The sequence below is a fragment of the Pelobates fuscus genome, chromosome 10 (assembly GCF_036172605.1).
Source record: "Pelobates fuscus isolate aPelFus1 chromosome 10, aPelFus1.pri, whole genome shotgun sequence".
Taxonomy (NCBI): domain Eukaryota; kingdom Metazoa; phylum Chordata; class Amphibia; order Anura; family Pelobatidae; genus Pelobates; species Pelobates fuscus.
The window spans coordinates 92,955,517-92,971,212 of record NC_086326.1 but is presented as its reverse complement, the minus strand read 5'-3'; the positions used below and the strand labels follow the sequence as shown (position 1 = coordinate 92,971,212).

General features: G+C 34.7%; 1 protein-coding gene across 1 annotated transcript in view; it reads left to right on the top strand.

Annotated features, from left to right (window-relative positions):
* Positions 1–13,847, top strand: part of RET (ret proto-oncogene) — an 84,055-nt gene extending 70,208 nt beyond the window's left edge. Inside the window, exons 17-20 of the mRNA XM_063434067.1 lie at positions 714–851; positions 4,042–4,141; positions 4,550–4,697; positions 11,049–13,847. Of these exons, the coding sequence (XP_063290137.1) occupies positions 714–851; positions 4,042–4,141; positions 4,550–4,697; positions 11,049–11,206 (544 nt within the window). The 3' untranslated portion in view covers positions 11,207–13,847. The remainder of the gene's footprint in view (positions 1–713; positions 852–4,041; positions 4,142–4,549; positions 4,698–11,048) is intronic.
* The last annotated feature ends 1,849 nt before the right edge of the window (positions 13,848–15,696 follow it).

The window sequence follows — 15,696 nt, the reverse complement described above, 5'->3', positions numbered from 1 at the left end:
CATAACAACCTTTTGACTCCACAGATGTTCTAATACTGATTAAGTGGACTAGTTGGGGAAAGTTTACTACCCCCCCACCCCCCATCCTCAATAAAAAGAGTAAAAATTTACCTTTATTCCAGTGCCGCAAGCCCTAGCTCCACCCATGTCCCACCCCTGCTAGCTGAGATTATCAGAATTGACAATCTCAGTCTATCCAATGCTTTTCCATAGAAAAGCATTGAAAGGCTAATGTGCATGCACTGTAAAACGCCTCGCTGTGCCAATCTTCATAGAGATGCATTGAATCAGTGCATCTCTGTGGGGAAAATTCAAGACCTCCATGAAGAGCGTGGAGACGCTAATTGTCAGTGCTGCACATTGTGAGTAGACTAGAACTAGTTCCAAAATTAGTGGTATCAGGTAGAAAAAAGATTCTCTTTGGATCCTGTGATAACAGCATAGTCTTTTCAAGTAGTTCTGCTGTATTTGTACGTTTGGAGGGGACTCTGTTCTTTTGTTTTTTTTATATTATTCATTGGTCCACAGGAGCAACAGGGGTGTGTGACAGTTAGAATATATAATCTCTTACCCTCAACTTTTATGTTGTGTTGATACAGTGTTACAATGCAATAGTGTCATATATGTAAAATTATAAAGCGATGTGGCACTATATAATTTATAATCATCATGTGCTTTGCACTTCCAATTATATTTCATTGTCTTCTTACCAGGTGGTCCTTTGGGGTGCTTTTGTGGGAGATTGTGACTTTGGGAGGAAATCCATACCCAGGAATTGCTCCAGAGCGGCTCTTCAACCTTCTTAAAACTGGCTACAGGATGGAGAAGCCCGAGAACTGCAGTGATGAAATGTAAGCAGGGTTGTGTTTTTTTTTTCTGTAACGATAAAATACTTAATGCTGTTCCACCAACACAAATCACTAAATATTGTGTGTACCTGTTTATATGTATGTATGTGTGTATGTATGTATGTATCTGTGTGTGTGTGTGTGTGTGTATATATACATACACACACACTCCTCCACTCATACTTCAGTTTTGCTTGCCAACGTGCTCCTCCAGCCTTTTAACAATACATACACTCGAAGAAGGGCACTCACTGGTCTTTTTAATTTGCAAACTTTTTATTTACAAATGTTCAGTGACTGTACAGTATTATCAACGTTTCAGTCCTCATCGGGACTTTACTCAGAATCCTGATGTAAGTCCGGTTGAGAACTTAAATGTTGATGATACTGTAAAGTTACTGAACATTTGTGAATAAAGCTTGCAAATTAAGAAGACCATTGAGTGCCCTTCGAGAGAGAGAGTGTGTGTGTGTGTAGTATAATATATATATATTATTTTACTGTAAGAAAAAAGAGATTTGTTTGTAGTAGGGCTGATTATTCTTGGCAGAGTTCACATAATGCAGTCATTTACCAAGAAAATGCAATACCCTCTTAAAAAGAAAATACATCCATTACAGTCTTGCACCACAGAGAGGTTGTAGGATTCTACTACTACTTAGTGCCACACTATCTGTAAAGTATGTGTACACAACCATACCTGTTATGGGTGGCCTTTCATGTACCATAGTTAATGGTGTAAAATATGTGCCTCACAATAACTCAACTGACAAAAATATTTTTTCGAAAATAACCCCAGGGTTGTTCGCTATTGATCAATGAACAAATTGACCTAACCATCTAGTTTACACCAAATCAGTGGAGGGGGGAGAAAAAAACCTTCATTAATGCATAAAAGATCATTAGGAATGGGAGGACAGGCCCTTCTCACCTCCCTGGAAATAACATTATCTAGGGCATCCATCCCCCGCTCCTGTTGCACATATGGCTATTAGCAAAACTTTAATTGGAGTCATTAGGTCACAATTTGTCAAACTGAACAGAAGCTTGTATTTATTGAGAATGGTCTCCTCGTGGACAGTCATCTAGGTCATAAAGAATATATATATATATATATATATATATTAGTGGAACGCTTATTATAGTGATCTTGATGAATATGTAGATATTTCAATTTTTACCTTATTAGTTTAAAATAAGGATATTTCAAATGTCCCAATATCCTTGGGGTAGGAGAGATTAAAAACTTGATAATGTAAACCCTTTTATTAAGGTACACTCTGGTATAATTCAAGGAAAGGTTAAAGGATCGTAACGTGTATAGCTTAGAGGAAAGACGAGACAGGGTGATTTGATAGAAACATTTAAATACATAAAGGGAATCAACACAGTAAAGGAGGAGACTATATTTAAAAGAAGGAAAAACTACCACAACAAGAGGTCATAGTCTTAAATTAGAGGGGTAAAGGTTTAAAAATAATATCAGGAATTATAACTTTACTGAGAAGGATAGTGGATGCATGGAGTAGTCTTCCAGAAGTGGTAGAGGTTAACACAGTGAAGGAGTTTAAAGGGACACTATAGTCACCAGAACAACTATAGCTTAATGCAGTTGTTCTGGTGAGTATGATAGTTCCCTTCAGGCTATTTTTCATGCAAACACTGCCTTTTCAGAGAAAAGGCAGTGTTTACATTTCTTCTAGGGACACCTCCAAGTGGCCACTCCTTAGATGGCCACTGGAGGTGCTTCCTGGGTCAGTGCTGCTGAAAAAACAGCCCCGACGTTCAGCGTCCCACGCTCTGCATGGAGACGCTGAATTTTCCTCATAGAGATGCATTGATTTAATGCATCTCTATAAGGAGGTCATGATTGGCCAAAACGGCATTTGGCCCCGCCCCAGTGCCGATTTTAGCCAATCCAATTCTTTTTCTATGGGAAAGCATTGGATTGGCTAAAAATCTGCCATTTTGATTGTCACAAAGGGCGCTGAGCCAGCAACGGCAGACCCACGTGGCGCTGGAAATAAGGTGAGTTTTAAACTTTTATAGGAGGGCTAAGGGAGGGCAAGCCACCTAAATGGCGGGTTAAAAACGATAGGGTCAGGAATACATGTTTGTGTTCTTTAAGCATGCGTGGGATAGGCATAAGGCTATCCTAGCTATAAGATAAGGCCAGGGACTAATGAAGGTATTTAGAAAATTGGGCAGATTAGATGGGCCGAATTTTTCTTATCTGCCGTCACATTCTATGTTAATTCGCTGTAGCGTCCATAAAGGCGACCCTTGCCCTCCTTGGTATCCTCACGGATAATTCTATGAAGTAACTCAAAGGGGTATACACATAGGGTAGTATTGCAATGCAAAAGTATATGTATAAAATATAAAACCGGACACTCACAAGTGAGGAGCCTTTAAATTCAGCTCACTCTCTGTGTCTTGTGTGGCTGAGGGTCACACCATTGTGTAGAATCAGGAACCAAAATGTAGGATGTATGCACAAAGTGAAAAATAATTTATTTCCAACACTTAAAATTAATTAAACAATTAAAAAAATATGTGTGTGTGTTCATATATATATATATATATATATATATATATATATATATATATATATATATTAAATAGATCAATAAATAAATAAAAAAAAATTATCTCTTTGTCTGCTCCAATCTAAAAGGATTTGTCATGTTGTATACAAGATTTAAAAGGACACTATAGGCAATGTAATAGATTCATCAAATTGAGGAGGTTGTAGAATCTGGCATCCCCTGACTCCATCCTTCTATTCCGTGTTAAACAGTTTTTAATAGTCTAATTGTAACTGAGAGTTTCCAGTAGCCCAATCTCTGTGCTGCTCATACTAATAAAGAAGCCATAGCATGAGCATGTCATTGGATGATAGTGTCAGCTGACCTGTTTGTCACAATCCATTGCTGGCATGAATTGGCATGGCTAAGAAATAACGTAATCTAAGCCTTTGCTGTAATTCTAGTAGTCTAGTAGGGGCCAGGTGGGTAGCCATCGGCTATTATTCAATGTTAAACTACTCATAAATGGTTTAATATGAATGAAGGGACAGTGCCGGAATACTGTAGACACTATGACAAATGTATTGAGATGAAATTGTTATAGTGTCTACTGTGCTTTCCATTTTAAGTTTATTATTCCATTACTGACTGTCTCCAAATTTTAGGTACAACCTGATGTTGAAATGCTGGAAACAGGAACCGGACAAGCGATCAACATTTGGGGAGATCAGCAAAGAACTAGAGAAGATGATGGTGAAAAGCAGAGTGAGTGTGATGCCTTGTTTTAAATGTAAAATAAAATAAAGTACAGCCACATTGCTCCATGGATAGGATGATTTAGGATTGATGCTCTGGCATGCAAGGTGTAATTTATCATTTCAAATATATATATATATATATAGCAATTGTCACTTTTTTTGTTCTCCTCACAATACATTTTTTTGCTTCCCTTTTTAATCTTTTTTTAACAGCATTTTGTTGTCACAAGTCTTATTTTTTTATTTTATAATTTATAATATTTGAACAGTCATCCCTCCAAAGATTATAACATTTTCCTTTCCTTCGCTGTTAAATATGCAATAAAATGTTATTTATTTCTATTAAATATTATTTATATGTATATTGTTGGCAGCAGTGTTAACAAAATGGCAATTCTTTTTCATATGTTATCAGGATTATTTGGACTTGGCTGCTTCTACACCTGCAGACTCCATGCTCTACGATGATGGTCTTTCTGAAGAAGAGACCCCTCTGGTGGACTGTAATAATGCCCCACTTCCTCGAACGCTCCCCTCCACCTGGATTGAAAACAAACTTTATGGTAGAATTTCCCATGCGTTTACTAGATTCTAGCTGCACTATCAAGTTGCGCAAGTGTGATTTCTTGCTGCACACCAATAGCTCTTTGCTTCCTTCCCCCCCAGGGGCTTGGGCCTGAATGAAACCAATCAAAACGTTGCTTGAAAAGCTGTGTTTATTTTATGTAAACAAAAAAAATATTTTTTTATTCTTTTGCATATTTAACTGCCTATGTTCCCAGGTATTTTTGCTGCTGTTGAAAAGAAGCAAATATAATAAAACAAAAATGTATACACAACTATAAACAAAGAAACAAACAGTCACAACAGCATAACCAAGGAACGGAATTAATGGAGACATTGGCAGGACTCTTGCTAGTTAAATTTGCTATTTTATGGCATGAACAGGAGCACCTAACCTGTATATCTTCTGTAGTAGCGTGAAAGAGTTTTGGGGATGATCCCACAACTATATAAAATGTAACATTTGGGAAAAATATTCATCTAGCATATCTGAAAATTTTAAAACTTTATTTAGTTTAGGTGTAATAATTGCTACAGATTTTTTTCTTTACTTTCTATAACTTTTTTGCATACCAACTAAAATCTGTAGCTGACGTACACTTAACATTTATATTGAAGCTCACACCGATCGTTCAAGATTGACATAAATACGAATAAAGTAGGTTAGGTTCATGCACTAGAGGGTCTTCAACCCATGGTTACATGTGTGTTTAACATATTGGCATTTCGCTTTGGCCTTGAAACTTGTGCAAGAATTGTTTGATATTTTTTGTTGAGTTTAACTGGCTTGTTTGGATTCATTGAATACCTTTTTTAATTTTTAATTTTATTTTTTTATATAGTTTATTGTATAAGTTTAATGGTATCTGGATTTCTGGATTTTTTTTTTTAGTGTTCATTTTCCGCACAGATAAGTTGAATGTTTGCCAGTTTCTTTTTTTAGCTGTAAAGATTAATACATTATTTACATAGAGACAGAAACAAGTAGAAAGAACCTTTTTTTGGATCTGAGCTCCAGATTACTTATCTTCATAAGAAGTGAAGGAAAAAACAGCCTATGAATGTAGACAGTAGGCTCAGCTCCTTATTGGCTGCAATCACATAATTACTATAGCCATGAGGCATAACCACTGTCAGAAATTTCAGGTAACATATCTATTGAGATCTTGCCATCCCCCATATTTTCAGTCCCTAGAATTGCAAGTGTTGCCAATTTACCCTCAATTCCTGATCAAGTTCCCTCTTTATTTTGGTATTCTCTTACCATTCTGTTTTTCCGATCTTCCCACTCTCCATTTGACCATTTCTGTCACTTCCTTTTCAGGCTCCCTTTGCTAATTTCTATAACTTCACAGAGTCCTTGTCCTTATGGTACTGATTGTGGCAGTGGAATTGGTCTACAAAACCTTCGAGTCCAAATCAGAATAATCAATTTATGGTACCTCTGACCCATTGCACTGTAATAATATATAATCTACATAGTCGGAGTCGAAGGTTGTGTGTAACAATTCCACAGCCCAAAGTACTTTATTTTTAGTTTCCTCAACAATTCTTATGATATTTGTCTCTCCACCATGTTTTAATACATCCCTTCTCCTCAATAAGCTATTTTATTGCCTTTTATCATCACTGTTTCCCCGTTTAGTCTTTGCCTATTTTCTTTTGATAGTTGTTCCTCTTTTTTTCCCCATTGTGTTTCTTGATAACGCTTGTCTTCATTTGATTTATTTTTTTTCCCACATTTCCACATTTATTTACCTCCCTTCATTCCCTGTGCTTTGCTGTTTATTGTTCACACTTTTTTTTACATTTATATGCACTAACTTCATCTTTGAGCTTACTTAAACCCTCATCAATACCATCCACTATTAACCACAACCCATTTATTGAACTCTCAACTTGACTAAATGTATTCAAAATTTATTTATTATCTTGCATTTTAACAAGATTCTGTCCAGATTATTTCTTATTCATTCTGGTTGTCTGGTTCCTCATAAAGTCATTGCATATACCCTCTAATTTTGTCCTTAGCATGAATACCCCTATCTTACATGAGTTTTTGATATTATACTTTTATATTGGATGATCTGAACAGTGCTATTAATATTTTTAGTGTCAGCAATAATACTTCCAATAGTTCACAATTTATTTATACTCTCACCACTTTCAGTTGCATTTTTTTCTGGCTTGTTTGTATTTTTTTGTATTTTTTTTTTACACTTTTGTTTTAATTTTTTAACACACTAGGCAACCTTGAAAATATGTTCCTACACCAGATTTTACAAAAGGTCTCAATTTACAAATGCTACAAAGAGTTGATATACCTCTTATCTGAGCTCACAAGGTGAATTTGCAAGTGGCATGTGATCAAGTGAGATTTTTTTTTTTTTTTATTCATGGGAATCATTAATGAGACCAGTGTGTCTTTTATCTTGACCACCACAGACTTGGTTTTTTATTATTATTATTATTATTAAATACTACATTATTGAGAACAATACAACAAATTGCAAAAAAGGTTGCTAAATTTTCCAACTAGGCCGTGGTCACAACTTGATTATAATTTTAGCGTGATTTTCAAGTTTGGTTTCAATCAACTACAAATAGGTGTCTAGTGAATAAATTCTATTATGCAGAACATTTGTGTAGTTGGACTTAATGCCTGGATCTATTTCTTCTATCTGCATCGATCAAATGCATTCAAGTCTGTTTGGTTTCTCACCCTATAAGGTTACGATTTTTCTCTGGCCAAAATTATTTTGAAAGGATACCAACTCATTAAACATAGGACCATATCAATTCAAATACATAATATTCACTCCCATTGGTTTGTTAAGGGATTTCATTGGTGCCCAAGCCCTATAGCCTGGTTGTGTTCCCATTAATGACTAAGCAGCCTTTTTGTAGACCTTTTTTTTTAAGATAGAAAGTGTGCAATGAGTATTTACCATAAAGAATGCAACATGTAGTGATAAAGAATGTCAATGGTTAAAATTAGACTGTGGTTAAAATATTGTTTACCCATATTCTACCCTTTAGAATATATGTCTTAATACTTATAGCAATCTGACAAATATGAATGTAATCAGTATTGCTGTGCATGATTGCTTGCTTAGACTTAGACATTTATTGCCAGGTTATAGGGCTTTGGCAGAACGGGTTTATGTTCCTTGTTAAATCTGTAGTGAAATAATTTGACAAGTTTCTTCTCTATCATTAATTAAAATTAGGACTAATGGTTGTGAACTAAAACGCCTGCCCTTATCAAATTTACTTTAAAGTTTAAATTTATTAAATCATAAAGTTTGTGTAATTGAGCATCATATAGCCATTTAGTATTGGCATTATTTAACATTTTGAGATTTGTTCAATATAAAGATATGATACTTCAGAGGGAAGAGAGATTATCAATAAACATAAAAAATGGGAAGAACGAGCCATTTATTATTACAATCTTAAAAACTGTTTCCTAAATAGATGTACCTTTTTATGATACCAAAACTTTATAGTCCAATAATAATGGCCTCAAAATTCTACTATATAACAGCATTAGGTTTTGATGTTTTTTTTGTTTTTTTTATTTCCCCATATGTTTCATTAAAATTTAAGTAACCGTTTCAAATACCGCTTCTATGGTGGCTGTAGAAGCAACATTTTAAGGGCCAGTCTCCCTAGATTTTTATCATATGTAATCGTGACTTCTGGACTTTAAATTATCTCATGATCTTTCAAAGTCAGCTGACAACCTTGTGGTTTGTTTTTCTGTATTCTAACTTATTTTAGTATTCCTGTTCTGCCATATTGTCTCTCTAGATGTCAGTCTGTTGTATAAATGTCTATTGTGGTGGTGGTGGTGGTGTAATGAGACAGTAAGAACAGTTCTTGCCAAAACTCCTTTTATTTTTTTTTATTTTTTATTTTTTTTTTACCTGAAGTTTTTTTTTTTTCATATGATGAAAGAAACAGACCTAGGATTTTCCATTATTCTGTGTTTTCAAACGTATGTATAGATGTCAAAATTAAAGGAACCAGTCTGGTAAATGCTTGGAAAAAAATCATGTGTTTTTCCATGGCTTTACAAAACATAGCATAATTGTCAAATTACTCACATTTTACAAACAAACTTATAATAAAATTAAAAAAATAAGACTGGCATTAACTGATTGTAAAGTGGCCTGCAATGCTATAGTGTGGTGGACTTCCTGTTAGTATATCCTAATTAACGTACTACATTTAAAAAAAATAAAAAAAAATACTTTCACTTTTTTATTTATTTTTTAAAGGGATTAGCCATTGATGTTGCCATGGGAACTAAATCTGCAAAACACGAAATATACATTCCTAGTAGCAACACCTTTTTTTGTGTATCTGTAAATATATCAAATGATTTATTTTGCCTTTCTAAACATATGCAATGCAGTTATGGTTTTTACGTAACTGGTATTTATTTATTTTATTTTATTACAAAATCAAAATGCACCTTTCGTAACAGACTAAACATGCTCAAAATTTAATAGAGTGTAACAGAAATAAATGATCTTGATTAGGATTGTTTTCAAATAACGTTGCCAGGATATCTATCTGAAACTGGTTTCAGTGAAGATCCCTTGCATACAAATAAATATTTTAGAAGTTTTTAAAAATATCTAAAACATATATATTTTGTTCCTTTAGTAAACACAACGGGCAGCAAGTCTGATTTATTTGGTAAGCGAAAAAACAAGACTAACAAATATATCTCCCTCAAAACCATCTTTAAAATAGGTTTATAAATGGTTTCAGGGATACCATGATTTTAACTTGCTCCTCTTGAGTTTGGACTGGCATGACATTTACCCTTTTCTGCACCCTAAAGGTGGCTATTAATTCTTCTCAATGGATAGGCTATCCTTAGCAGTTTAATGTCCTAAATACTTCACATGACACCCCACTGCCCAAATGACATAATACAAATCACTGTTTAGTAGATATACACCAAATAAAAACACGCATGCATTTAATTATGCACTTTCGTTGGGGGTATATATAAAAAAACTTGCAAAAGCTGTTTTATGTATCTCATGGTCTTCCCTTTCCCAAGCCGAGACTGTGTGGCAGTCCAATCAGACTTCTCAACAGTTAGATGAAAAGTCTTTGCAAGGCAGGGGTTCTGGACAATTGGCTGTCTGAGTTTAGCTCCACTGAGTGAAACAACCAGGAGGTAACAGAACTGGTTGCCTGACATGCCAGTGGTGTAACAAGATTAACGTATAATAGTGCACATTTTGCAAATTTTGCATAAAATCTGCACATTTTGTAAAATGAAAAAACACACTCTTCACACATAAAGCACTTCAGCAAGCTAAGGAGCTTTTAGGGGTCTGGAGTATCCTTTTAAAGGACCACTAGGGGTACCCAGAGCACTTCATTTCAATGAAGTGGTCTGGGTCCAGTGGCCCTGAACCTTTAACCGTGCAATGTAAAACATTGCAGCTTTATAGAAACTGCAATTTTCTATTGCAGGGTTAAAACGCCTCTAGTGGCTGTCTTTCAGACTGTCATTAGACAAGCTTCCACTGTGAGAACGAAGTAAAAGTCTGTTCTCCATCAAATGCTGCTCAGAGATGCCACGCACGCCAACTAGCCTCCCAAAGCTAGCCTATGGGAAAACATTAGATTGGTTGAGATCATCAATCTTTATGATCTCAGCCAAGGACGTGGAGTGGCAGTACATAGACTAGTGCAGTGAAGGCTGAAAGGTAAGTCAATTTCACCTTTCAAACCCTCGCAGGGGTGGGGAACCTAAATCGTTAGATTAAAACTTTAATGTTTGGAATACATGTTTGTATTCCTAATGCTGTACGTTCCTTAATCTAAACCAGTTTCCTATGACTTTTCTGCATGTGTAAATTATTTTTAGGAACTGAGCAATTTCACGTTCTCTGAGAATGCAAAACATACAAAAGGTTTATTATAGTGCAAGAGTTGAGTTTTTAATATATATATATAATATCTATAAAATTATTTTAAAATATCTCTGTTGTAACCGTTAATTACAACCTCAAACTCTCTGAAACAAAATCAGCAATATCCTTTTTTTGGCTAAGTAATTGGAAGTAGTTAATTAATAAGTGAATTTAATTAAGAAGTTGTCACAGTTTGCCTATTGTCCACACACATTATCAAGAGATGAATGTTAGGCTATGCGTCTGTCGGTTTGCTTGTTTGTCTCTAGCAACACCAATGGCTTATCTATTAGTATAAAAAGGGAGTTTTGCCAAGGGCCTTACTGTCTGCACGTGAAGCTATTATTATATCATTTTTTTTTTTAATTCTTCAGTGCAGAACAAATTATCTCTTTTCATTTTTAGGCATGTCCTATCCGAACTGGCCTGAAGAAAGCCCCGTTCCAATCCCAAGATTCGATGCCAATAAGTCTGTTTTTTCAAGATATGCCAATGACTGTGTTTATGCTAATTGGATGATTCCACCCTCAACGGCAAAATTTATGGACAAGTTTGATAGCTAATTTCCTTTTTTTCCCTCTGGAAGGTAACAAATTGTAAATGAGGGGAGAAATGAAAAAAACAAAACAAAACAAAACAAAACAAAAACCTCAAAGAATAAATGGAAAGTCCATTGGCTGGTTCTTTGTTCCAGTGAAAAGTGGTTACACCAAATTTGCTTTTGTGTGTCAAATGAGCCAATGTTTCCTGGTCTACCTCTCAAACTGCTGGAGGGGACTGCACATAGCTTTAGACTTACCCAAGTCTCGATCCCCTACAGCAGCAGAAAGGGGATATATAATGTTTCCAACATATCAAGTCTGTAAACCACAACTCAGTAGAAGTTTCTGTATATGCTGCTCTTGCACAAATATTCTGTATTCAGTACACTAATGTATATGTTGCTGTGAAAAAAAAAATCTACATATATTTTCTTTTAATCAGGTGTTCATAATTTTAAAGATTTTCTCTTTATTGCTAGACTGTTTTATCTTCATAGGGAACATGATGGTCAAGGTCAAAATGGGGGGATGTTAACATAATTTACAAGTTAGACTTAATGAAAAGCTCTGTGTATATGTATGTACATATATCATCTGTTGTATATTGGATTTGTATTCTTGCGTACAGTATTACATGAAACATACACACCACATCGAGTTTATGGATCAGTGGGATTTTAAATTGATTTGTGCTTTTCAATCTTTTGAAAGTTTTTTTGTTGGTTCTTGAAGGCCAAGCTTAGAATGTATGGAGAATGAATGGGCTGTTGGCCCTTAATATCCAAAGTTGGAAGTATAAAAATATATGGGTACATAACTGTAGGAATGAACACTGTAGGCATAGGGTTTTTCACTCATTGCAGACCTTGCATTAAAAAAAAAAAAATCCATGGTTTAATACCAAGATCTCATCATAGTCACATACATTTCTATCCACTTTGCTGCTAGTTGGACCTTCAACATATTGCAGAGCAGAAGTTAGTAGATCCTCTGGCAGTAAAGATTCTAAGTAGTGCTATAATTTTATGGAAGGTGTTTAAAGTCTACACTTCTTTTAGTAGCTAGCAAAAAAAGCCAAATAGAAGTTCTTTGCAGAATTTCAGTTTTCTGTTTTATATTAGTTTTATATGTATTTTTTTAAGTAGAGAATGTGTATATTTTGGATAATTTTGTTTCTATTACACAAATGTCTAGGTTGGTGGCTCTTAGGATGAGCTATTGGGGAAAAAAAATACCTGGTCTCCATGTTCTAAATACTTACAACTCCAAACTCTTTAAGATTTATTTATTTAAATCTTAAATGTTGATAGAATTTAGCACATTTTTTACATTCGTTAACATATTCTACAGTATCTGCACCATGTGTGATTTCTCTATTTCTCTTCTACAGTTTTGTTTTTGTTTGTTTTGGTTCATTGTCTATTAAAAGGCTCTCAGTGAGATCTGTTGCCATCTTGAACTAGAGGTCAATTCTTTCCCAGTGGTATAAATATAAATAATTAGAATTAACAGCCCGCCCAATCTACATGAATCATACCAACAAAGAGATGTATTACAATACAATAATATTGCCTATAGAAACGCATACCAAAGAATATCGCCACTTGTATTTTAATCTTTTTATCATCTTACCATTGGGGGGCGGGGGGGTTTTGGACTCTGATCGAAATGATTTTTTGTGTTTTTGAGGTTGATCTCAATTCACATTTTAATGCAAGCATCTGTCTTGCACAAGTCTCTGGACATTCTACATGCACAAATCTCTTGGGTTTTATCATGACTTCATGCACCATTTTTGTTTGATGAAAACTTTCAATTGGAAGGGAATCCAACATTTTTGGAACAATCCTGAATACGTATGTACTTATTTTCGATTATGCCACCCAACAGTTGGAAAGACAAAAAAACTAAACGTATTGTACATCGAAAAAATAAAAGATATACCATATATAACAAATGAGGGCAGGCTTCAGAGTAACAATGCAGCGTAGGTGAGATTCACAAGGAAGACTGAACTGGATCAATATATCTTCTCTCACCAATAAGTGACAATCCTATATTGGTAACAGAAATGTATACACTATGTCTACTCGTCCTTTTTCATGGAAAAAAATGGACTTACCTCACACTGGAGCATCACTGCTAAGAGATTGAACTGGCCAACACCCAGTAGATCTGCACTAGTTGTCATAGAGGCAAAGCATTTAAAGGACAATATATGTATTATTGCTTTTAATAGTGCTGCACAAAATTAGATATTCTGCATACTATCCCTAAGCAGAGGATTACGACAGGAAGTTGAAAGAAGCTACATTGCTTAGGACTGTTACTGTGCAAATGTCACTGGTCTGTGACAATACAGTCAATGCATTACCTAACCGGTACCAAATTATTTTCCTTCATGATTATCGATAGAGAAGAAGACACGTGTAATGCTTTGGAGTCTTCAGGGTTAAGTACAGATATTCCAGTAGTTTTCTCTAAACCATCTCTGATCTGTAACATGAACAGTGAAACGAGGAAAAGATTCTATCTAATTACGATCATTATCATTCCTTTTAAAAACGCTGTAGGATGTATAGCATTCTATAGTAATATTTATTAGTGGAGATTTTTATTTGAATGTGGTTTTATCTTGTATTTCAGATTTGCTGCTAAATTAATCTATGGGGGGGGGGGTGGGGGAGGGGGAGCGGGTGAAATTGGACAGATTATAGTTTATGACAAATAAAACTCCCTTTGCCTCCTGAAATAATGTTTTTGTTCTTTGGAATTTAGGTTGTCTCTAATATTCCGGTAGTTGATTAATCAACAAATCAGAGAGGAATGTGTTGCGTACCCTCCCAGCACTTAAGGGGTTAATTTCTGACAGCACAATGGGAAATTCAAAATTTTTAGAGGGCAACATAATATTAACTGCAATTTACAAATATAAACAAATGGGGCAGAAACATAATACAAAACTGCCCTCTCTGCCAGTGTATTAGTGAAAGCTTTTAACCCATTCTTGTATTTTTATAGCCTCTGCTAGCGGCAATTGGGTCACGTGCTGTTCGTAGCAACATCTCTGGAAATGTAATATATATATATAAGATATGCAATGCTACAAAATATTTAATATAACCTTCACAATTTACAGATATAATGCAATGCAATGGTCTACTCTCACTGCTGGAGGGGAATGTAATGCAAGGTCTATTAGGAGGTTTAGATGTTTTTGCCAAACTTTAATTTAATATATGCAGTGATATTTCCCCCAAAGAATATTCTTGTGTATGTTTATTTATTTTTATTATTTTAATTTTTTTGTGTCTGCCACTAAGAAATTCTTTTTGTTTCTATTTATTTTACTATGTGTAAAACTGATGCAGTGAAACACCTGTCTCTGTTTGTATTATTCGTATTTCAAGTTGTGACTGAGAATAAAGAATATCTAAAGTCTGAAATTCAGATATATAATATGGCATGGTTTTATTTATTTCAATATTATGTAGTTTAAAAAAAATATAGCAAGCTTTGGTACAAACATATTCATCTTATTACATTGGTGGTCCATGGTGGTATATACTTAGAACTGTTAGGGCACAGTGTCAGATATGCATTATTCAGGGACTATTTTAAAGGAGAACCATCTCTTCTCTGGAATTTATTGAATAAATACATTTTGCCTATAACTTGTATTAACTTTTTTTTTTTTTTTAGGAGATGCTCTGGTTTTATATAAAAAAAATTAGCAAATAACAATCCAGTTCAGATAAGACAAAGACACAGCAAACATTGCAAATCAGAAGAAATAATGATATTGTTTCTCTTGTGTGTATGCTTTATCAATACTAACTGACAGGTGTAACGGACAATAAAGAGGCATCCAGTTGCAGAATAAAGAGGTGTGGATTTCTCCAGAGAATGTTATCTTTCACAACTCACAAATGTTTGTTGGATTTAAGGCATCATGTAAGTCATGGAAAGTGACATTTCCCCCTTTAAGATGAATTTGAGTTAACATCCCACTTTTTGAGGACCTGTGGAGGTCATATCACTGTTGATCAATTGAAGAAAATTGAACGTGGTTGATACTACTCTCCTGAATGGGGGTAACCCCTAAAGGATAAAGATACAACAAAAGAGGGGGAGCGAGGATCAGGAATAAGTGAAGGGTACTGTCTAATATTTGACCCTGTTTGTCTTTGCTCCCCCTATTTTGTTGTGTATCAAATCGATATTCATTAAAATGTTTTATTAAATCTTCTGTGGTTTTCCATCAACTAAAAAAAAAAAAAGGTTTAGCATATTGATATACACTGATATAAAAACTTACTATCAAGATATAATTGATACTAGGTGTTACTATTAAATACATTTCGATTGGCCAGTTGCTCTAAATAAATATTACATCGATTTAGTCAATTGCTTTTAAGAACTCTTATGCCTGAACCATAGGGATAAAGCAGCTGTCACATTCTGGAGTCTTTGCTGTCCTCTGATAATGACTTTTCAGCTTGCAGCGCCCA